At 39.9% G+C, this 24,951-nt stretch overlaps 2 protein-coding genes and 1 long non-coding RNA gene across 5 annotated transcripts; 1 reads left to right on the forward strand and 2 right to left on the reverse strand.

Annotated features, from left to right (window-relative positions):
- Window positions 1-405: 405 nt before the first annotated feature.
- p2rx4b (purinergic receptor P2X, ligand-gated ion channel, 4b) lies at window positions 406-10,391 on the reverse strand. 3 transcript variants are annotated; one of them, XM_035380208.1, is made up of 12 exons: window positions 10,249-10,391; window positions 9,124-9,271; window positions 8,491-8,562; window positions 7,971-8,043; window positions 7,548-7,644; window positions 6,472-6,552; window positions 6,128-6,269; window positions 4,808-4,944; window positions 2,088-2,181; window positions 1,451-1,516; window positions 1,118-1,216; window positions 406-501 (listed from the first exon to the last, which is right to left on the reverse strand). In XM_035380208.1, exons 1-12 carry the CDS (start codon window positions 10,389-10,391, stop codon window positions 475-477), a joined length of 1,179 nt encoding a protein of 392 aa, XP_035236099.1. In that variant the 3' UTR covers window positions 406-474. The 3 variants fall into 3 exon arrangements, with proteins under 3 accessions (XP_035236099.1, XP_035236100.1, XP_035236102.1); XM_035380209.1 differs by lacking the exon at window positions 8,491-8,562; XM_035380211.1 differs by lacking the exon at window positions 6,472-6,552.
- LOC118206989 lies at window positions 3,772-24,827 on the forward strand. The gene is made up of 2 exons (XR_004761292.1): window positions 3,772-4,077; window positions 24,435-24,827. It is a non-coding gene; the product is annotated as an uncharacterized LOC118206989 (long non-coding RNA).
- p2rx7 (purinergic receptor P2X, ligand-gated ion channel, 7) lies at window positions 10,726-20,334 on the reverse strand. Its single transcript, XM_035380205.1, has 13 exons — window positions 20,119-20,334; window positions 19,531-19,678; window positions 19,264-19,335; window positions 19,092-19,164; window positions 18,383-18,479; window positions 16,769-16,849; window positions 16,331-16,472; window positions 14,431-14,567; window positions 13,871-13,961; window positions 13,663-13,728; window positions 13,446-13,550; window positions 13,204-13,311; window positions 10,726-11,558 (listed from the first exon to the last, which is right to left on the reverse strand). The coding sequence occupies exons 1-13, from the start codon at window positions 20,235-20,237 to the stop codon at window positions 11,067-11,069; spliced, it is 1,731 nt and encodes a 576-aa protein (XP_035236096.1). The 5' UTR covers window positions 20,238-20,334; the 3' UTR covers window positions 10,726-11,066.
- Window positions 24,828-24,951: the final 124 nt, after the last annotated feature.

A 24,951-nucleotide genomic window follows, 5' to 3' on the forward strand; every position in this document is an offset into this window, starting at 1 on the left:
TTTATTTGAAACATTATACCATTAAATCCCGAAGGAAATTGCAAACAAAAAACCAAGGACACCAGAACATTGTAACATGAACCAAGTTCTGAGCTTACGGTATGTCATTTCTAAGTGAGAGCATTTATGAGTCTTTTCAGTAAACAGGTAGCATATCCAGCTAAATCTTTAGTTCTCAATGTAAAGATCCGCCCCCAGAATCCAGTGCCGACCATGGCCTGTGTTAGCTGTGTAAGATGCGCAGTTCTTGGGCACAGTGGCTACACAGCTGATCTGATAGACTGTGAAGTGAAAAGTAGCACTGGCCGGGTGCATACAGTTTAGAGGAACACAAATTTTTTATAAAGTTGTTTTAAAAATGTGTATTTGATTCAGGAGAGAGGGAGGGGTTCAGAAGGGTGGAGATGCTTTCAAGTTCCCAGGAAGAAAGACCCTGATGTCACCATATAGACACTTTTCAGCAGCAGATGAGCTCTACTCGGTACCATACATGGTTCCTTCCTTTTAAGCAAAGAAAAATAAGACAGAATTGTAAGTCATCTAACCTTTTTTTTCAGGATCCCCCCTTGTATCCAATTTTTAGAATCACCCCTTGTTCTATTCTTTTGTTTCACCACCTGCCACCCACTGGAGGGACACTGGCTGAGCTCCTGCACTAAAATGACTCTCAAGCCAATTATTTTCTAGGCTGCATGCCATGCAGTGTACCACACAGTGGTGGATCTCTCGCTAACGACAGCTGTGCTAACCTGTATGTTCCTGATAAGTAGCTAGCAGGTACACATGCCCAAAGAACCCTGTCAAGGTGGGACAAACACAACTCTGTCACCTTGTTATAGTTGGTTAAAAAGACATGGCCCAGATTCAGACTATGGATGTCCAAGTTATAGGACTCAGTCTGCATGTGGGGAATGTCTCTTTATAGGACAGCAGTCCATAACCTGTCGAACTTAAGCAAAAGTCAGCAGGATCAAAAATTTAAAAAAAGGTTTGGCAAGGAAAATAGCAACTGATTTAGGCTGGTACACATTAATCTCCCAGTCAGGGAATGGGGCAGTAAAAGGCTCTTTACATTTATTGTACATTACATTTATTCACGCAAAGGTGTCAAACTCACAGTGTCATCACTTTCATCCAAATGAATGTATTTGTGTTTACTGTAGTAGTTTCTTTTCTTCAGGAATGTGAAGGTCACCCAATCACAAACAGCGCTGACCTGAGAAGGGAAACCTGCTGTCACTGCACCTGACATTATTTACTGCACAGATCCATTGTTGTGTTGAAAAAGTCGCACTCAGCTTTTGTTTACAATACAACAAAACAATATGAAAAACAGACATTTTATTGAAAAGGGTACATCTCTGATGGAAATAGCCATATTGTCATTTGAAAATGTTTGACCTGACCTCACTTCCTGTCTGAAATGGGTGCTATGCTGTGTGCTACTCACCAAGCTGAGAAAGGACAATCCAGCGCCGATGTTCACCAGTGTGGGCACCATGTTAAATTTACCAGCCTACAAGGAAATGGTTTTATTGGTTGTCTTTTTGGCAAACATATTTTGGTGTTCTCTATAAAATCCAGAGTTAAGCTCTTGATGTCTTTGGAGGGTTTGTTTTGCATTGTGACTTCACAGTGTGACCTATTTGGTTGATCTTTGGCATTAAATCTGCTCCGACATCTGGCAACACTGTTTGCACTATTTCATTTGGATTAGAACAAGGTTCAGTCTGCCGCAGAGCTTTTAGCCATAGTGATTAAAACAAGAATGATTACATGTAAGATAACATAATAAAACCTTTACTTTTTTCACCTGGAAAATTAAATACAGTAAATAGTAAGACTATTACAAGGTATTGTAGTAATAAAAGGTTTGCAGATTGAATAGTCCCACCAAAGATAAAATATTCACTTCTTTTTTAACGCTTTCCCCCTCTTTTTATCCCTAATTTAGAATGCCCAGTCATGTATTGCACGGTCAAGATCCAATATCGGACAGTGGGGCTCATGCATGCTCTGGAACAGATGAGCAACCCAGCCACCCCACTCACCGTCTTTTTATGTTGTTACCGCTTTTTCTGACTCACCGTTCCAAAGACAATAACATCAAAACGGATTCCGTAGCCTTTGATCAGTGTTCGTTTGTCTATATCATCACAATCTTTGTAATATCTGGCAAATCTGTTGGAAAAATAAATAGCAGTTAGATTTTGTTATTTTTGTCTATCTGACCATTTGAGAACCAGCAAATTAGCATGGCACAGCTGGATGAAAACAGCCGACCCAAACCTTTGAAGATATTTACATTAGGGATGTAAACATACATAAAGTGTATGCACAGTATAACTACATTTGTAGTTGCACAGGGGCCCAGAGTTAATGAAGGGTCTGAATGACGGGCCCTAGCACAATCCCACTAAAGCCCTTTTCTTCCCGCTAGTAGATGTGCAATTAACAGCAGTCCTGAAGTTGAAATAACACCAAACTTCTCCTTACAATGAGTCAACCAGTACACCTAATAACTAAACTACTATACTATTATCACATATATTTCAATCATGAGATACGAAACACACACACACACATTTAAGAATGTAAGAATTGTTAGTAACCTATTGTTATTATAATGATTTTTGCATAGATTTGATAGTGTATCAAAATGAGCTGTCACACTGTGGTCTAGTGGGTCACCAGTATAACTTGACAAAAGAATGTAGAAGTCAGCATGACACACAGAAACAAGCAAACAAGGGGCAAATTCAATTCGGTAACAATGGCCCCTGATGTTGAGAAAATTTGCATTTTTTTTATTTAGGGAACTAGATGTGTATTGTGTGTGCACAAATATTATCTTGCGGGAACAACTTATTAAAATATCCATATGGTTGCCCCTTCCCCATTTTTCAACATATGTTTTGAACATTCTGATATATGCTAATTGTAATATTGCATTATTGCATTAGGAGATAGTTATAAACACCCGTTAAATGGACATGAATGGTCAAATTGGCTGCCATCTTGCCTTTATGATATTGTGCAGATCATTTTCCCAAGGCAATACAGTATGTTGCCTATTAACCGGCAGCACCATTAGCTGCTCTCAGTTACTAGCCTGAGCTATGTATGAGTTATGTTAGCTATAGTTTATGCAGTTAGCTAGCTACAACCCAGTCATATAAAGTTTACAAAGTCATACGAAGTCATACAAAGATTTACAATGATGAGGTGAAAACTGACCTGCAAATTATGTTTTAGTGATGTTACAAGAGAGTCCCAGATAGCAAGGGCTGACTTTGGGCCAGTCTTTAATGATTGCCTCTTGTCAGTGAATATTACCGTAACTGGAGGAGCGCTGGGCATCAACATTGTTGACAGGGGCCGTCAAATATTTGATTCCAACAACGGACAAGGAAGGGAATGTTGATCCCGGCCCTGAATCTGTATACATTGTAGCACTTTTCTCCCAGCAATTGGAAATAATTTTAAAATTATTAGGCCTAAAAAATAACACTGTTGGCTACGGTAAGGTTGACAGTTAACATAGAAAAACTCACGGAAAGCACTATAAATGCGGAGGAAAAATGCAAAAATCACGGAATTCGTGACACCTGTGACTGCTATGACCAACACCCAGCCATAGAAACTATCCCACGCAGAGGACATCATTAGCTCTTATTAGATTCTCAAGGTCAACGTTACAGCGTAAAGCCTATGCAAATCTCCAGGACCGATTCGCTAAGGATATCGTAAACTGTTTGTACGTTTGGCTGAAAATTATACAGGCTAATGGTTGATCAGATTTATTTCTCAACTGTCAGACATATTCACAAATGCGGGCAAGATGTTATTTGTTGATAGTAATACTGCCAGTGTTGGAGAGAAATGCACAACTGTGCTGTTGAATTTAAAATTTAGGTCGGCCTAACTGCTTCCGCCGAGATGCTTTTTAAACCTGAAATTAATTAGGAACTGTTCGAGGAGTTTGACAAGAGTGACTTCATGGACTGGGATTTCAAAGAAGTTCTCGAGCAGGTTATTTCACGTAGCGCAAGGCAAGACATTGACAAGCGTCAACGAGTGAGTAAGCTATATTTTGTGTTTTATTAATGGTGCTTTGCATGATACAAGTGTATGCTGTTGTATGTGCATAAGTGGTCTGTCTATTGAAAGAAGGGGGCAGGTGGTTGTGTGGCAGGATAGCAAAATGAGGCAGGAACCCAAAACTGGGTCTCAATTGTTGGACTCTTGGGAAATTTAGATCCCTATTGCTGGTTATATCCAGCATCACAGAAAATGATTTGTGTAAAACCAATTTTGATTGAGTATTTTAACTCAAAAGAGCACCTATGGTTCCTATTTAACAAATATAAATTTTGTTAGGGATTATTGAGGATATTTCTGTGCACAATGATAATACATAGAAAATAAACAAGCAAACATGATTTAGAAGTTGTTCTGGTCAGAGACACATAATCATAGTGTAATGTACAAAAGGAAATTATGAATATCACCAGGAACACTGGCTACAAGCCATAGTACAAGGCATGTGTACTTCCATCAGGAGGTGCATGCAGCGGCTAAATTGAACTTAATCCCTGTTAAAGGTTTCAGAGAAGAACCAGAACCCCTTTTTCAGGTGGTTTGATATGTCTGTGCAGCTGTACTTTTTGAAAGGTCCCTCATAGCGCACTGCGAGGCATATCAGCAAATTTCTCTCATGACAGGTAATTTATTTGGAATACCATGACAGTGTATGTGTATATGACTGTATCTGTTACTGTAGAATGCCGGTGCAAGGGTTTTTTACCTGAAGTTGTATCCGGGGGCCACGTTGTTGTCAGTGTACTTGTTGTCCAGTCTACGGAAAGAGTACTTCGGGACGCACTTGTTTTCAGGCATGTCCAAGTTGCAACTCCAGTCAATCAAAATCCCAATCACCCCTCCCTGGGCCAGCAAGAGCACAGACATGTCATAAGGATCATCACTCGTGTGTATTATTACTCCAAGTACAGAAATCTCAGGTCTTGTGCAGTTAACAGCTACAAATCGTGACACATATAATGCATACATAATGTATAGCCCCCACCCCCAAAAAAAACCCATGTGCTGAAACTCACCCGGCCTTCACAGAGACTTGCAAAGACCCTCACTCCCCTCTGCCCTTTTTTAAATAATATTGAGTGCTTACTTACTATATATTGTACGTTCATTCAGGGGTACCAAAGAGTAATTTTGTGTTTTTTCAACTGTAGTGTTCTATTTTAAAATCAACCAATAGTGCCCTCGTAGACAGGTATAGTACACTTCCACAGGTTCAAGTCACAAGAAGCCAATGCTTTATGGCTTATCCTGGAAGCATTGGAAAAACTCATTTACAGAAGTGGCAATGTGAGGATTACCTGAGCAAGCCCTCCCAGAGAGCCAGGTGGTATCCCTAGATTCAGTTAATAATATGCTACTGGGACAAAGTCCACATCCTGCCTACTGCAGCAGCTGTGGACCATCAGTTTGCATTATTAATCTACGCCCAGTCAGCAAGAATTAAGTGCACAGGTAAACCCTGTTCAAGATCACTGTTTGTGAAAATTGGTGAAGGGGAGGGGGATTGGGGGTCATAGAAATATATGCTGATCTCAGTGGCATGAACAACAGCTTCTTAAAGTGGTATTAGAATCACGTGTTTTCCTAGTTATTTTACTGTAAAAGACCATTTGATCTCATGCTTGACCTTTGCTGTTGTAGCTCCCAGGGGGTATGTCTGCTGGCCTTAGACATGCATTTGTTTATTTGTAGAATGCCTGTGGAAGGTTCTATTGCAATTAATTTCACATTTTCCTTTGTCATGTCTGTTGCTAAGCATGGGTCATGCAAGTCTTTTGTGCTTACAAATAAGGACAAAACCAAGCAGTGTTGTTATAGACTCCCGCTGAGTATGCATCACTATTGCTTTACAGAATGAATAAATATGTTTCCCCGAGCATTACTCAATATACATAATTTATGATATTTCCATGACCTTCCTACAGAAAAAAACACTTTCTGCCTCCTGCCTGTAGGCCTGGGGGGCAGGGTAATGGGGTCAGAGCAAGGGTCCAGAAAGGAAATGAGCAAAGAGGTTACGACTGACATGTACGGCCATGTCCTGGAAGTCCTCATGGGCCTCGGCGACGATGTCTCTGAAGCGGAAGATGGGGCAGTTGGGGTCGGTTAGGCGGTTGAAGGTGCAGTGTTTCAGATAGGAGGAGTTAACATGAGGCAGGATGTTTCTCCTGCATTAATGACAGACCAAAGAAATGGAGGGATCCAGCATTGTAAAACTGAGCTCACCGCTGTCGAAGCAGCCACCTTTGTACAACATATTTCAGCAGAACACGTAGGCCTATTCAAAGACAACAGTGCTTAATGTTTCCTCTTGTGTTCATTTCAATTGAAAACAGTTGCTTCAGCTCGTAAGAGAAACGAATTGCTCACTTATTGACGTTGAATTTGGGGTATTGGATGCTGTTCTTTATAAGCACAGTGAACTCTTCTGCATCAGCCAACACTGCAGGCCTATGAAAGTGAGAAATTACATAACTTCGGCATGTTTTTACAGTCGCAAAACCTGAGGTGTCCCTGATGCTATGCGCCTAACATTTCAAATTTACTAAAATCATGCATTGATCACTGTTCTGACTATCCTCTGGGATTCATCAGACAAGTTTGGTTTATTTTAATCAGTGAGCATACTGTTATACTGCTCAAGATTGATGCCACACTACTCTGAGTATTTTACTACACTGCTTGCTTGACACAAACATCTGCATTCATGCATAAAGGGACACATAAACACTTCCTTGTTTGTTACTGGATATAAAATTAACCTATACAGTAAAATAATACCTGAAGAATTCTCAAAAAAACTGTTGTAGTGACAGACCTGTCTGGAATGTTAATTACTGTGGTCTCCCACCATTCATTTAAAATTTTTTTTTTTTTTTTTTTTTGTCTGTCGGAGGATGCAAGAAATACCCTATCTTTTAAAATACACTTTATACCTTAATAAAGAAATTCACTGACAGGGGAAAACAGTAGCCGTTTCAGTTATAGTGTATGGTACTGTGTGTAACTACTGGCAAAGCCACAATGTAACATAAATGTAACGACAATCAGAGCTGTCTTCAATATATAGCTTTGTCAGCAATACATATCAGAAAAGCAAAGATGAAGGAAAACAGCAAAGAACCACACAGTGACCTCTGGTGTTCAAACTGTAAAAACTGGAGTTCAGTGGTAGTAAAATTGATTCACATTGTAAGATTAAGTATACCATTTCATTTGTATAACCCATCTTCAAAAAAAAATCATTACAGTACAGTTACTTTTATAATTGACTGAAATACAATACTTTGATTAACACGAATATAAGTACTGTAAGACATTCATATATATTTACCCATCAATTTTAGTATAGCTTTTGAATCAAGTTTGAAAAATTGTGTAATCCTTTAGTATGCTTTCTGAGTTGTATTTTTTCAGAAGTGTTTTTGTAGAATTCAATAACTCACTCAGGCAGGTTTGTGTCTATTTCCAATGGGCACCAAGCCTTCACCTCGCACGTCTTGACAGTGTCTGAGTAATCCATACATTTCCCTGTCTGGATACCTTGGGACAAAATTGGACATTTTTCAGCTGCAATCCCCATTAGACAAGGAAAATGCTGAACTGTGTTAATCTTGACGCTATAGTGTGAATGGACAGAGCCCAATATCTGTGATAAGTGCTTAATGAGTTTGAGTCTCAAGTGTTGCCAGACTAGCTGGTAGAATGCCTAGTCTGAACTGCTTCCGTACAATTGCTGCCATATTACTAAGGTCCTGAATATTACTGACTGTTAGACATGTAACACAATGTATATCAGTGATGTTCCATTCTCAAGAAGACATACATATAGCTTATATCATGTAAGATATCACGATATTGTGGCCTACCGTTGCCGTGCACATTGCTGAATCCTGCAGTGCAGTTGCTGTCTGAAGTACAAATGGTGGACGGGCTAGGGAGCTGAATAAGAAAGAGGGTTACCTTAAGCCATTTCTTACTGAATAATAAATATAAAAATAAATAAATCCTATTACCAGTATATCAGATAGATAAAGATAAGAATAATATTTGCTTATCAGAAAATCTAACCATGCTGGATCCTGAATTTAAGTGTATTTGTTCAGTCATGACAGGTAATTTAACACAAGGTCCAATTTAGAAGACTTCCCTTGACAGTGCACTGAATATCTGACTCTTGACAGAGTAAGGTTAAGGTTTGTAACCCAATCACACTGTATGCCATTACTAATGCTTTTATTTAGTGACCTCACAGTGAGATTACTTTTTTACCCTTTATATACAGCATACATGTATTTTCCTTTGCATAAAGGGAATTATGAATGCTGTTCAGGCTGTTGGAAGCTTGAAAAATGCACACAGAAGTAATATTCTCCAGCAGTATCCTACCTCAGCACAGGTTGACTGTGTTTGGTTCTGGGTGACAATCAAATTTGTCAATACAAAGAAGGAGTTCTCCGCCTGTCACAACACAGTAGCAAATCACAGACTAGAGATCATTCTGTGCTTCACAACAAATCTTTGATCAGAGGAAAGCAGTGTATCACCATTCTTACTCGACAGCCTGGAAAACATATTCTTGCAGTGCTGTACCCTGAATAATTGACAGGGAGAATGGAGGATGTCTCAGTCTGAGGCCAGCTGCCTACTGCCTGTGCCTTTCTCAGGCAGCTGCCTTGTGACTGACACACAACCACTGTGGGGTGCATGTTGGCTATAGACTCTAAACTTGGGGTATCTCAATCAATCAATCAATCTAATTTTATTTATATAGCGCATTTCACAGCAATGGTCACAATACACTTCACAGACAACCCTGGCCTAAACCCCCACAGGAGCAAGCCTAAAGCAACAGTGCCAAGGAAAAACTCCCTGTGGCAGATGGGAAGAAACCTTGGAAGGAACCAGGCTCAAGGGGGAAACCCATCCTCCTCTGGAAGGCTCAGGGTGTAGATTGGTGACCAACATGGTCAGCCAGTCAATGCTTACATTGATCAAATTGGTGGCAAATAAATGACATACCTGAGATGGTATGATGTAGTCAGCCACGTCCCACGCTTGGACACCCACGTCGGGGATCTTTGCCAAAGCATTGCCCTTGACCTTGGTGGTAACAGAGCTGATGACGGAGTCTGTGTCTTGGTAGCCCCGCTGGATCACACAGACATACCTGGCATATGAAACAAGCGGTGGCACAACAAAGTTAGACAAAAATGCACTGAGACAGACCTAATGACAAAAATAATTGAGCATGCAGGATAATATTGGGGGTTGTATTGGTATTAGTGATAATGGCTTAAAATGATATGATGGGCCAATGTGATGATGCAACATACATGCTTCTTTGAAGCAGCACATTTGATCTGCCTCTGGTGCTTTTAATTAAGTGGAAAAAATGACTTACTCAAAAAGTAGCCTTGTATCTGTTCATACATCTGTTCTATTCATAGTCATTTATTTTTTTGATTTATCATTTTTATGAGCCAAACTGACAACGGAAGCTATACAAAAACTCAGTAGCTCCCTAACTCCCTAGCTCATGATCTCTAGCAGCTGCTTAATAACATTCACAAGGTGACGTCTGTGGTCATCTACTTCCATGAATGTGAAAACATGGTGGCAGTTTGCATTTGTGCTTTAGTATGAAACAGGATATCAGCCCCAGAATCTGCATATTTCCATCCCAATAAAGAATGCATTATACAGGCCAACCATGAGCCACATCCGGTCTGGATTACTGGAATCTGTTAAGAAAGGGTCTTTGACCGAACATTTAGAAGTTGGACAACAGTAAGCTTACATTAGACCTGTATGTTTCTCTGGCATCACAGTTTACTAAAATATTTGTTGATGGAACAACATATCCAATATTGCTAAATTTCCTATTTATAGTGCATAATAGTGATAGTCATTTTAGCAATAATTCCCAAAGTAAAAAAAACTGATTTTAATGAAAGAGAAATAAGTAGGATACAATACTTCTCTCCATACTTTGCATCTAGGAAAAAAAACTAGGTTGATGATGTAACTCTTCAGTAGCCCAGTTGGGTTTGATATGTACCGCTTTCCTGCATAATTGAAGTTATCAGAAACACAAAGACCTAAATTGTCATTGTGCTCATTGATGTGTCGGATCGCAGTACTCACCCGATCACATAGCCAACAATAGAAGCCTGAATAAGTCTGTGGATCGTTCCCACGGCCTTGCTCTGGATCACCAGCACTTTGGGTGTTTCATATTCAAAAATACACCGGCTGAGTGCACTGCAGCATCCTTTACCTGCAGCCATGTCTGCAGCTACGTTCAAAACGGCAAGCGAGATAATACGTGTTTATAGACTGCCTACTGTCCTTATCTTTACAGCTGTTAATGACGCTGGTCCTGCAGTCATGTAACCGCTCTGGTGAGTCGTTCATTTTAAAGTGAAACGAAATGTTGCTCTTTTGGAAAAACTGGCAGCGCAGGTGGTTCCTTAGCTGTGCGAGCATATTCTGACTGAATCAACTCTGATGCTGAAAACACAGTACAGCCCAAAATAAAGAAGAAAATCCACTGTCGAATAAGAAATAAAGACTTTATTATAAAAGTATAAACAAAAGTATTTATTAAAAAAGATACAGCAAACAATAAAATAAATAGCAATGATAAAATCTGATTCAAGTGAGTGTGCAAACTCGGACCATTCCACAGAATAAGTCTTCATAAACAATGAAAAAGTGTAAAATGTGAATGTTAGAAAATTATACATTTCTGAAGGCCAGCGAAATGTACAAGACAAAATCTGTATACTATGTGTATGCAATACACATATTCAGTGCATGTATTAGTTAATGGGAAAAGGTAATACAATTTAATGCCACTATATGCCTTTAAATACTGACATTACACCAGAGAATGACTGAATGAGGGAGTCTTCTGAAACTCCGACTCCCTTTGAATTGTGCTGAGTTGTGCTGTCGCGCTCTCAAAGCATTGTATCAGAAAATGAGTGGGTCGGCGGCCTGTAGCTCTTAGCCTGCAGACCACTGTAGCGCCCATCCTGGTTTGGGTACTGGCTCCTTATTCGCTGCACACAGCAGCTGGGGATGACCGGGCAAGCGTCTCCCTGGGCGCCCCCGAAACGCCAGTCAATGTAGAGGTGGTAGGCACAGTGGCGGAGCGGGCGGGTGGAGTCCCCCTTGGGGAGGCCCGTGAGGGGCTCCCTGTACAGGAGGGTGGATTCCAGGACGGGACGACTCAGCACCAGGCGAGGGAAGGCGGCCGAGGTCGTGATGCAGGGGCCCTGGCTTTGCCGGCAGCACAGCTGCTCCTGGGGGGCGGGGCGGGGGGCGCAGTGACTGCAGAGGCACCAGGTTGGACGGTTGGGCTCGACCACCTCCATCAGCTCCATTTCAGGGCCACGCCCAGGGGGGGTCTGCACCACACTCGCCAGCGCCCTCATGCTCACTGCCCCATCCTGAGAGCGGGAACACACACACACACAAGCAATCATCATTCTGAGCTTTTGCCCTGCCATCGGTGTACCATTAGATCAAACCATTATTATTATTTTTTTTTTTTTAATTAAAATCTTTATTTTTAATTCATGTTACATAGCTCCAAAAAATATTCTTAAAAGCTGATATTGCCTCTACAAGGTGACACAGTGATCAGTTTGATTATAGAGCTGCAGTGAGACAGCAATTGGCAGTCACATGACCACATCAGTTTGAGTGCCTGGCTTCAGAGGCAGAGCATGTGATTGGTCACACGTAATTCCAGCCTTTGGTTGGCCAATATGATGCGGTCGAAGCTGCCATAATCTATTTGTGTAGCACGTCACAGTGGCCTGACATGGTAAGACTGCAGCCATGCTTTCCTTTTCAACAGGAGTGCTTCCCTTTTAAACAGAATCTGCCCAGTGACTGTGGGGTTGCATTAAATGTGCTTCAGTAAGGACTGGAGAAGTGGCCTACTGTATTTAGAACAGGAAGTGGAAAGTCGCTTATATAGCACAACACTTATAGAGTCTATGGCTTTGTTTTCAAAAAGCACACTGGCAATTTAATTTGTCCTGTAACTCTGCTGGGACATCCAGTCACAAGGATTTATTTCAAATCTGGGAATCCTAAAGTTCCTGGGTGACATCATTGTAAAGCACCGGTTATTTTTGCAGCAATGTGCTCCATGGTCAAATTTCAAATCCTGACAGTGCTTAGTGCTGCTAGAAGTCCAGTGGGGAGACACACAACATGACTCAATTAAGGCAGAAATCATTACTATTGGCCTGTGTGGTTAAAATTCATTTTGACCAAAACATTTTTGCTTAGGCTATTTCATCCTGCTAATCTGGCTATTTCGTCTTTCTTCTGTTTAAAGTGTCATAATAAGATGATGAACATGCATTTATTGTGTGTCGGCGTATTATGGCAAATACAGTTATTTTTATCAAGCTGCAAGTGAATTTGTGTAAAACGCAGATTAGCTCATCACAACTACATTGCTTTTGGAAGTACAAACAGTCTGCACTCTGGAGAAACATTAGAGGGCAACAGGGAAGAGGGTCTGAGAAATAGGCGAATAAACAGATGGACAGACGGGACAGGAACTGATTCAGGAATCTGTGTAATGTGCTTGCACTCTCAATCATGCTTAAAACAAATAGGTCTATTAAATTCTAACACAGTCAGACCCAAGAGAGAACAGCAATAGACCTGCTTAAAGATAGCAGAGCAGGCTGCTAGTTGTTCAGAAGAACTCCACTGCCCCTGGAGTGTATGTTCTAGTTTCAGCTGCTCCCGTCACCAAAACCTAATTTACTCTTACCATGCACCTAATTGGAATAAAACATATATTTTGGAGAAAAGCCTGTTTTCTCTTACAAGCTTAAAACATTTGTGATTGTAATTGATTTGGATCCTACCACACAATTCAGTAAAAATGGGTAAAAATAGAGCATTCATGTGGAAACAAGCTGCCTGGGCTGTTTGGGCAGTGAGTGAATGCATGACCATTTGCTCTGATGTTGCCAGCAATGTCGTCCGAAGAATATAGTTCATGGCTGTCATGACGCATTGTCCCAATATGCAAAAGACACAGGAGAGCAACCAGTTGAGGCTTACCTTTCGGGTATGGCAGGAGATAGGCCTAGCCTCCTGTAATCTCTTCTTCTGTGGTTTTTTTACCACCCTCACATGAGGCTCATCCACAAAAGAGACACAAAGCAAACCCTGGGCAGAGAATAATAAGGCTCCTGTTTAAGAGTTCTCTTCCCATTTACATACAAGGTCCAGGCAAGAGCCTCACATTTCAAATAATTCAAATTATGAATGGTGGAAGGGGGGGGGGGTGAACTCTCGCTCACCTGCCTTCTGTCCCGGACTAATTCAAACTTCCTTTCTGAATAATTCTGCTTGGCCTCTTGGGCATAGCAGCTAGTAGTGATGAGCCAATCAATCAATATGGTGGTCTGGAGGGAGAAACCTTCAATTTGTTAGCATGTTTAGCTTCATTAATGCTGCATCATTTCTGTTCCATGCAGGCTTCCTAACAGTAATCAGAGTAAACATGGGAGCACTCACCAATGCATAATAAGAGAGAGTCGATCCAATGTATATGATCAGCTGGATTATACTGAATTTACCTGCCTTCAGAGAGACAAAATAATACCTCAGAATCATTGCTTACAGACCTTTTTCTTAAACATTTTAACTTAAAAAAACTTAGTTAATATGTAAAAAAAGAATGGATATTGTGATATTTGCACTTTCAAACAGAGATCACACTAACCTTCCCAAACACCATAACATCAAACCTGATCCCATGCGCTTTAAACAGTGTCCTCTCGTCCACTCCATTCTCTCTGTAATACCTTGCAAACCTGTCAAGACAAGCCGCTAACTATACATCTTACTCAATAACAGTATTTTGGAGTTTAACTGGCACATTTCATTATGATATTATCTACCTGCATGTTAAGGATAGGGTTACTGTTTGCCATTCTTACAACAGTGCCAGCGGGTCAGTCTGTAAGTCAGTATTAGCCAGTAAGTCAGTATTAGACTATTGAGTGAAAAAAGCACACCCATGTCCTTGTCTGTGCTCTTTACATTCTTTCAAGTTTCCAACATTTGGATGGGCCTACAATTATGTTTGGCCTTTCAAACTAAGAGAAAAAGACAGGCTGTACAAAGTTATTTCAAACACAGTTTGATAACTACCATATACAGATGTAGACTTAATGGAGACTGTGTAGCTGAGAATGAGGCATGGATTTAATGCCATTTTGGGAAACCCAGAATGAATGCATTCAAATGGGATTCTAAGTGTGATGGCCCCCAGGCTCTCACCTTAAATTAAGCCCAGGGTACAGGGTGCGGTTGCTCTCCTTCTCGTCCAACCTGCGAAATGAGTATGTGGGCAGACACCTGTGGAACAGCCGGTCCAGGTTACATTTCCAATTTATCTGGATCCCAATGACTCCCCCCTGTGGTGAGAGAGAAGTTTTTATTAAATCAACTGCCACTGTGTCTGTATGAGTGCAATAAGGATTGTGTAGCCTCTTAGAGTTAAAGGTATTCTATCAGAGTTGATTTCGCAATTAACATTTTGTTGTGTAACATATCTTCTTGTCCAAGGAGACTGGTACAGCTTACATTTTACATGTCCATTTGTAGAGCAGAATGTTTACTGAAGAAATTCAGGTTTTTACTTGCTCAAGGTTACAATCAGTTGCTCATTTGGGGCAGCATATATTGAATGTGCAAACTGGGTTATAACATAACTAGGTCTAGTTCCCCATAGTGCAATACCATAGCTATCAAAAATGATTAATAGCAGGGGTCTTCAGTCTAATACAGAAAGGGCTGCTGTGGGTGTAGACTTTCCTTCCTACCAAGCAGTTAAACACCTGATTCTACTAATCAACCACTAGAGTCTTTGCTAAGGACCTTGATTCTTAGAATCAGGTCTGCTATTGACCCTTTTTGGATTATATTGAGGACCCCTGATTTTGTAGTGTCCTACTTATCCAAACACATAAGTTGTGGCTGTATAATTAGTCCTAAATACTGTAGTATAAAGTATATTTCAAAGCCACTAATTAGTGAACTTGATTGGGATAGTGTTGAAAAGGGACAGGATTCGCACTGGAGAACTGTACTTAATGTGCATGTGGCCTAGGGCTGTGGTTCCCAACCTCGATCCTGGGGACCTCCTGTGTATGCTGTTTTTTTTTTGTTCCAACCACAGTTGCAATCCCAGAATCTTGTGGACATATGGCTGCAAAAACCAACTATTTTGGTAGATAATGAAGAATTCAAAGACAAACCAAATGATAAAGAGACAAACCTGAATTGTGTTAATAAGTTTAACAAATTACGAACCAACTGAAACAAGTGTTGAACAACCTAATTAGGAGCCTATTGGTTTATATAATTTGATCTGTTTAAAAATGTCATGTCAATGACCTTTTTTATGTCATTGATTGCAACATATCACAATAACCACAATGTGAACATAGGACTTATTTTTCATGCCATGCATAGCTATCTCTGACATGATATGGCTTAAGAGGGTAAATAATTCATCTAAACATGACAAGCAGCTAGTTAAGAAAAATTAACAGCTTTTTAAAATTCTGGCATTGCATATTTATTGCAACTCTGGTTGGAACCAGCATACACTGAGGTTGGGAACCACTAGCATAGGAAGACAGACAGTGTCCAATCAACTACAGGAATCATACTTGGTAATGAGACAGGGAGAATCCTGCTGAGTGACACCCTCCCTCTTTTGGTGACTACTTGCAAATTTTGCACCCCATTGTAGGGCTGATTTTTCACCTCTCTGTAACAAGTTACCATTACACAACTAAAATACATTCATGGAAAAGAAAGAAAATTTTCTTGTTATCTGTTGCATCAACAGTACATTTCTTTTACTGGCCAATCAGTGTCTAGTGCTCCTTGAGAGTGATTATAGAAGGTGGCTAACCCCTATTCTGTGAAATACATAATGCGCTATAGCAGAGTTTCTCCCCGGAAAAGTTAGTGGAGGGGGAAGTGCCTCAACAAGTAAGCAGCTGCAGCATGAAGAGGTGAGCAGTGGGTATTCACATTGTATAGCCTACACCTGACCTGGTGAAAACATGACTACACAATGCCAATTTTGTTAAATAGCACCATCGTGCATTTATCCCCCTTCCATTGAAATCTGATGTTTCCACAAAAGAAACCCCAGCACCCATACCTCCACTGCCATTTCAGAGAAGTTCTCCTTGGCTTCCCGCACAATGTCACCCAGGCGGAATTTGGGGCAGAACGGGTCACTTAGTCTGTTGAAGGTGCAGCTCTTCAGGTACTTGTCTGTCATTTCAGGCAGAATATTCCTCCTGGTTGCAAGACAAACACTCTGCTGGAGTTAGACCTGAGTTATTCTATTACATATCTGCAGTGTAATTATTTTGTATCATCTGTGCTTCCCATGGGCAAATCACAGCAGAAATCACCCATGAGTCAATTTAGAGCATCATGTGAATGTGTAAATAACAAGAATTCAATTTCAGTTACTGATATACTTTTAATATACTGTTAATTAAATCACATAAACCACAAGGTGTCAGTCAGGTCTATCATCAAAGTGGCCTGATGTGATTTGTATAACATTATGTTAAAGAAGAACCCTCACCTTATGTAGCTAAAAGCTGGAAATCTGATGTTGTTCTTGATAAGTACGGTGAAATTTTCTGCTGATTCCAAAAGTGCAGGCCTAGGGATAAAGGGTTTGATATCAGTGTTGTTATGCCTTGAATTTGCCTTCAGTCCTCAGTAGAATTGACAACTCATGCCCAAAATACAATCTATATTCATTAAAATGATAAAGCAATTAAGATGAGGCTAATGAATTGATAATATGGTATAACACACCAATGTAAATCTACAAGACACTAACTCTAAAATGAATGTGAAATGCTAATCAGGGATGCTAATATTGTAAAATGAGCACTTCATTCCTATGAATACTTTTTTATATCCATATCCATGGGGCGACATAGCTCAGGAGGTAAGACCGATTGTCTGGCAGTCGGAGGGTTGCCGGTTCAAACCCCGCCCTGGGCGTGTCAAAGTGTCCTTGAGCAAGACACCTAACCCCTAACTGCTCTTGCGAATGAGAGGCATCAATTGTAAAGCGCTTTGGATAAAAGCGCTATATAAATGCAGTCCATTTATCATAAAGTTAAGACCATTTAAATAGATAATGGATTGTATTCTTAGGAGTGTCAGCGAAAAAGCCATAAACAGTTAAACCACAATTTCCTTAATCTTGAACCATTTACGTGAGTAGTGTGAAGTTTTTGTTCCTTTTCAGTATGGTCTTTTTTCTGGTTTTTAAACAAGTTGTGTTTATTTCAGTAACCATCAAATGTTGCAGTTTCCATGAAGTGCACTGTGCTCAGCCTGAATCAGGACCATGGTTTCATTACGGGAAATAAAACTGCATACAACTTGACTCATTATACCCCTGAAAACTAGAATAGAACAGAATAGAAAACTTTATTGTCCATTAAATATAAAATAAAATGGAAATTTTTCTTCAGCTCAATGCTCATTGCAAGTGACACAGACAAAGGTATACACGGATTAAAAAACATAACAGCAAACATTGGACAACCATGAAACTATACATGAAGAACAGATTACAACTGATTAAGAAGATGCATAATGTCTAACACTCAATACCTTCATAAATCATACTACATTTTAAATCAAGTGGTTTAATATAGGTTCATTTTGCACTTAATACATATTATATGTGTTAAATAGATGATTTCATGCTAACTTAATTGTTGAATCAAATTAGGCTGAATCTTAAGTGACTTATAATCATATCTAAATGCCCATGAAATGGAAAAAAAATGTACTCCCGTTTTATTGGAGAAATGAGGCAGTTCTGCATCGGTTGTGAAACTTTCTGGCAGAGTTCCTCTAAATGTGGCCGCTGACCCATGAATCATTCCAAAACCAGAACTAAAGAGCTGAGTACAGTGATTGCATTTTCACTCTACATATCAACGTGAAATATTTTAATCAAACAATTAACTGAAATAAACTACATGTCAGCCTTGATCACAGCACATAGAAAAGAATGTGTTCTATAGTACAGGCTATTACATCCTCAGTGATAGCAAGAATGGGAAGGCCAAATGTGATGATGGAAAGTCTGGCTGTAAAGAAGACTAATAGTGTGGCATGTGAAGCCCTGTGGTGAGGGGCATGGGAGGCCAGAGAACTGCACCCATACCTGGGGGTCTTTTTCTTATTCTCAATAGGACACCAAGCATCCACTTCACAGGTTTTTCCTGTGAGGTCATTTTTCACACAGAGTCCTGTTTGAACTCCTGAAAAAAAAAAAAAGACGCAAAATTGTAAAAAGTCGGTTTAAAAAATAAATGGACACAGGCTAAAATTCTTGAATAGATCCATGAGTGCTTCAGAGAGTGAGAACTAGAACCTTGCAAGCCGAGAGCAGGGGGCCCTACGGAGCAGCTGAGAGTGAGCCTAATAAGCTCATACATCAGCAGGTCAGGGACACATTCCACACTACCTTGCGGCTGAATATTCTAACAGACCAGGACTGAAAGAGTGTACTGAAGTCTCAAAACAGAAGTATTTCCACAAACAGAATCAATGAGAATGCAAGCCTCTATTCCACGGAGCATATCCGCTATTATTTTTAGTCCTTATTGGCGCTAAAAATGGGACTAACTCAGGGCTCATAGGCCTGCTCACGCCTCTGAACAAATAGTGGGCAGTGGAATTAAGGGCCGAGTTTTCAAAACGCAGAGTTATTTTTAACCAGAATCCAGAATTGCAGTATGCCAATTGTTTTCCTGCTGATACTAGCAACTTCGCTAGTTAGCTAGCTGGTAAAGATTCCACACACCCTTTACCAGACCCAAACTGCAAGACTACCCAAGTTTCACAGTAGCAGAGAGAAGCAGTTACAGTACCATGGCTGTGCTGTTCCCAGTGTCCCTTTTGGCAGTCTTTATCTGTGTGGCACACTTTCCCATATGGTGGAACCTGTGATTCACACGCACTTCAGCGACTGGTTGAAAAATTTACGATCATGTGGATTATTGTTATATTTGTGACATAAGCATGATGATACTGCTGGCTCACCTCTGGACATTTTCCTTGTCTTTGTTTTTTTGTGATCACAACATTGGTCACCACAAAAAATGAGTTTTTTTCCTGCAAAGAAAAGAAAGTGACTGATTAGTGGAGTGAGTATCAGCACCTAGCGCTGAACAAAAAGCACGTGTTTCTCAGTCTGTATTTTATACCCAAATTTATACTGAGATATGGCACTACATGCCTTTGTCATTAAAGATCAATTCTATCCAGACAAATAGATGCTTGTGAACCATTAGGTGAAGTATGATTTACCTGGAATGGCCCACTGTAGTCCACAACATCCCACAGCATTTCCCCAACGCCAGGCACCTGGGTTAGCGCAGCCCCCTTCACCTTTGTAGTAACAGAACTGACCACACGGTCATGCTCCTGATACTCCTTATTCCAGAACATCATAATGCTGAGGGATTCATTAATTTCAGTGTTAAAGATAAATATTAGGCTACTTATTCTAGAACATCATAATGCTGAGGGATTCATTAATTTCAGTGTTAAAGATAAATATCAGGCTACTTATTCTAGAACATCACAATGCCAAGGGATTCATTAATTTCAATGAATTTCAAGGACAAATATTGCCGGTCCTGCTCGAATAGAGCAAAAAGAGTATTGCATGACATGTAAAACAATATATTTTGTTTAATAATTTAATAATAAGGAAAGTGCATTGTCACTCTTGTAATTAGCAAAGCATGTTGTTTTTTGTTAGACAACGTGTTCTTGAATGATTTCACATTCCGGGTATTAGGCTACATGCACTGCATTGCAGATTTGGTAGGGTGCGTGGGTGTTCACCACTGAAAACATAAAGAACAGACTGAATTATTTGGTTTGACTTACCAAATAAACATCAATATGACCCCGTTTACAGTCCATTTCAGCGAGCCCAGTTTAGTGCTTTTTATTCTGACAAGTTTATTGGTTTCGTATTCACAGACGTCCAACAAATTGCACGGCATAGTAAATCTTTTACAGAGCGAGACAATCCTAGCCCTCCGTCTCAAGCCAGCCCGCTGTTTAGTGCCCAGCCTCCAGTCACATGGCACGACGAGACTGAATGCGCCAGGCGCTTGGTAGGCTACACACTTTCAGTTCCTTTACAATTACTGTCTTTGTGCGTGTTTTGTAGGGTAAAATATGATAGTTTAAAAGTAAGAACGAGAGCGAACTTTTAACATTTTAAAACCGTATTTCAACAATAAGCAAAACCACGAAAATGAAAATAGCCAAATGTTGCTGAAATATGGAGAATTTTATTATTCTCAGTGCCCACACAGACACACACAAAGGTCTTCTTTTATCGAAGCTGCATGGAAAAACTACGTCAGAAATGTCAACCGCATATGGATGAGGCAACGAGTCGCAATCACCCCAAAAATGTATTGACAGCGAAAAGTGCGTTTAGTGATGACCGAGAACGTCAGTAGCGGAGCCTACCAACTTTGGTTTCAACTCTTTATTTTATATTATACTTATAATACATCAGTATTATATATTGATCCCATTGGATATTCATGTTTTCTGGTTCTTATTTGAATTCAATGTCAAAAATAGTTTTTTTTTTGGTTGCTTCATTCTTTGTAACTATAGCATTTCTTTTAACATTGTGCCAACCAACTCCATAATCAGTGTGCCACCCAACCCCGCTCACATTGGGACCCACCTCTATGGTAATATGATGTTACCCAACTAACATCATTCATCACAGACTTTCAAATCTCATATCAAAATGTAGCTGGTGCATATCTGGAAAGTGATACATTTCCAATATATCTAACACAGTTTTCTGGTCTGTTTATTGTGAAGACATTTTTTCTTTCGTTACTTTTGATACTACAAAATTGAAACGTTTGCCTCACAAAAAAGTTAGCAATATTTTAGATGTTTTAACATGATGCATGACTGCAGTCCAACAAAATTAATATTTTGATTTTACATTATTGTGTCTGTGACCTACAAAGGACCAGAAAATAGCTGTGTGCTAACCAGCCCTCCCCTAATTCCAGTAGGATCCAGATCATATCATCATAAATCATATTTGTTCCACTGGCTTGGACAATGATGTACCACCTACCACTTAATACAACATGATAGTTTTGGTTGGGGGGAGAGACCTTTGCCAAAGTGGGGGAATGTGCCCCCCTGCCTTCTCTGTAGAATATGCTTAACTGGAGGATGGAGCTTGAGCTTTTACTGTATAGCCATACCAAACAATTTCCTGGCCATCTCACCATTTTGTACACTAGGTGGCAGTGCAGACTTGGGGATCCCAATTGGATGTAATCATGTTGTGTAATCTGGTGACCTCATGTAGGCACATGTTGTAATTACAGTTTTTAATTCCAGTTGAGTGATTCAAAGAGTTTTGGTCCAGCTGTTAATTGAATAATGAGAAGGAATTGACACCGTTTAACCAGCATTTATGCTAATTACTGTATTTCTGGTGACAGATTTGAGTTGTTGGAACTGGTTATGGAGGATCCCTGGAATTTAGCCTATGTACTTTCTCTGCATTTGAAGTCCTTAAACAAAAGAAAACAAACAGTTGTTCAAATAGTGGTTTATTTGAAGTGTAAAAGTCTTGCCTGAAAAAAAATAGCAGTTAATTTAAATTATTGTTTTACCTTATTCAACAGTCAGGCAAGTACGTGTTTACTAAACAACTCCTTTTATATAAACACAATGTGTTTGCAAATGATACCATTCTTTTTCACAATAATGTAGCAGATTCAGTATAAAGATCTAATGAACTTATATAGATGAGCATTCAAATGGAATTCAGTGAGCTGGCAGTACTAGAACAAAAACAAGCTGGCCTCAACATTATGGAAGCATTCAACTGAGGAATGTTACATACAGTAATAAAGCATTGATGAACTAAAAGGGTTTTGGCCATATACCTAGACAGAATTACTTTTTCCAGAGGAAACACTTTTGTGTATACAGTGGCCATTACATTCCATATAATACTTTGGCTTATGTTGAAGAATGCAAAAGGAGTTTGCAAGTTAAATGACCTGAAATGGTAACAAACAAAATGCACCAACTAAAGTTTGCTTTAAGCCAACTCATTTGACTGAATGGAAATTTTTCCTTTTTTGTATTTAAATAGTGAAATACGTCTCAGCACTTCTTAAGGCAAGAATTTTGACATCATTTCCATTTGACAAAAGAAAGAATAATCACTACCTTTCCTCAGAAATATATGACCAAATGTCAGATTATATAGGAGGAAAATATAATTTATACAAAGGATACTCTGGACTTTATTCACACCAGATGCTGGAAAGCAAATTGCCTTCTTTGCATGTCCATGCAAAATGACCTTTTAACGGATATGTATTCTCCCACAAGGACCGGAGTTTACATAGCATTTACTGAGACACATACTGAAATTCTTTAAGAAGTCATGGGTAATGAGCTATAACTGATTTTAAGTAGATCTTACCTCTGGAGTCTTGAATTCTTGCAAATCTGAAGATGTTATCTTTTTTATGAATGATGTAGAATAAGGTGAATGTCGAACAGTATGGCTTCTAAATTATATATACAGTATAAATAAATGGTAAATTGTATGCATTCAGAAAAGGTGGTTGCAGATTATTCAAATGGAAAGATTTGTCTTGCGGGCTGGTCATGACATTCCCACTAACATTGGGCGATTGCCACCAACTGATTTTCAGTAGAGTTGCACAAACTGGTTATGAAGTTAATACAGCCTGAATTGAACATGAAAGATTTAGGTGATTGAAGCTCTCCAGAGTTTATGAATATTACACAGATTTCCTTGTGGATGTCATGCAGAATTTGAGTGTGTTAATATTTGATTAATTCGATATATAACCTTTAGCACTGCTTAACTCTCTCTAAACGCTTTGAGGATGTTTTATATGTATTTATTATTCACAATAAGATTGTCTGTTAAGAAAATAAGTAATGTCATCAGTTCAAAATTTTAATTTTATCAACACCGAACAGTAATGGTTATGCGTACATTTCCCACTTGGAAATCAAACCTGGATATTTACTGATGTTACTGACTTGTTTTCGAAAGCACTTCAGATTAAGTGTCCTGCTCAAGGGTACAAAAGCAGTCACCTGTCTGGGAGGCAACCTCTTGCATTTCAAGCACCACTCAAAAATCACAAAGCTTTTGAATATACAACTGCCTCTTGTCCTAAGCACACTCTGTATGTCTCTCCAAAGGTCAGAGCTGTGCTTCCTTCCCCTTTGGCTGACTGCATAATTTCCCACATGATTCCAGTGCTCAATCACATGGTCATTTATCATCCCTTCCACTCCTTCAGGCTGTGTTATCCTTTTCCTCAATGGGAAATTATGATAAGACTGGATACATGAGTCATGTGTAAGAAAGCCGAAAGGCAGTTTCCACTTAAATTAATAGGATGTTGAAGAAGTGAAGCAAATTCTGGGTAGTGTTGCAGTATTTTTTTTATCCCCTGCTTGTTAATTCAGCACATAATGTCCAGTTAATGGGTGTTTGGCATATCGGCCAGACTGTAATGGACAAAACTACATCTCATTTGTGTTTTCAAATTCAGCAGTCAAAAAATAAAAATCATACCCTCATAAAAATTTCAATGACCTCATGTAAATGTTCTTTGAGATATGCCAGTCATCTATTAAGTATTTTCATGGGAAGAGCAGTCATGCCTGGTGCATTTTTGCTTTGCTTCTGTCGTATTTTCGTGCTGGAATTTGTGCTGTAATTTTCGTGCCTGCCCTAGTGGCTGTTGGTGTCCTATGGAATACCTCCAATCTCACTGTAACCTGTGGGAGACCGGTGGCTCCTCTTACTCTGGGCCTGAAAATCTCTTTATTCACCATCAGCACTGTGTTCTTGGAGTTCTCCATGTTCGGTCTGGTATCTTCAGTATGGGCTGAAATGTTTTGTTGGTCAGAGGTTCATCCTTTCCTCAAATCTGTGAGAGTGAACTGGCTACAGTGCAGCCATGTGAGCTTCTGGTCCATGGCCTCGCTGAGTGTCTTCTACTCAGTGCAGATTGTCAGTGTCTCTGGTGCTCTCTTCAGTAAGCTGAAGAGGAGCATGTCCTCCCTCATCAAGGCAGCCCTCCTGCTGGCCATGCTGTGCTCTTTTGCCATATGCTTCCCCTTCTTCCTTCACCTTACTCCAGGCAACAGTACCACTGCTAATGAGACTCAGCACGCAACCTGCATTGCCATCTGAGTACCTAGCCTGCCTGCCTGGGCTGAGAGCAGGCTCTACACTTCCATCCTCCTTTTCATCCTCTGCTGGTCATCCTACCGACTTCCCTGAGACCTGTGGCCTGCCTCAGCCATCACACGCTGGCCATGAGGAGGAATGAGAGCCAGTTCCAGGGTGCCGACTCCTTCCTGATGGTATGCAAATTGGCCGTGTCCCTGGTGGGAGTGTACCTGGCAAGCCTGGAAGTACTGAATCAGTTTATGTTTGTACAGTGACATTATGCTGCAAGATTTTGTTCTTATGAATATTGTCTGATTATTCTTCATAAAATTAATAAAAAGTCTTCATAAGTTCGATCTTATTTTCAGTTGAAACTATTTCCTGTGGTGGGTGTCCCGGGACAGCTCTATTCAAGGACAGAAGTACTGGCACAATTAAAAAACTGATATTAACATTTTTAATTGTGAATAAATACTATACAATTA

Source organism: Anguilla anguilla, chromosome 10 (assembly GCF_013347855.1).
Source record: "Anguilla anguilla isolate fAngAng1 chromosome 10, fAngAng1.pri, whole genome shotgun sequence".
Taxonomy (NCBI): domain Eukaryota; kingdom Metazoa; phylum Chordata; class Actinopteri; order Anguilliformes; family Anguillidae; genus Anguilla; species Anguilla anguilla.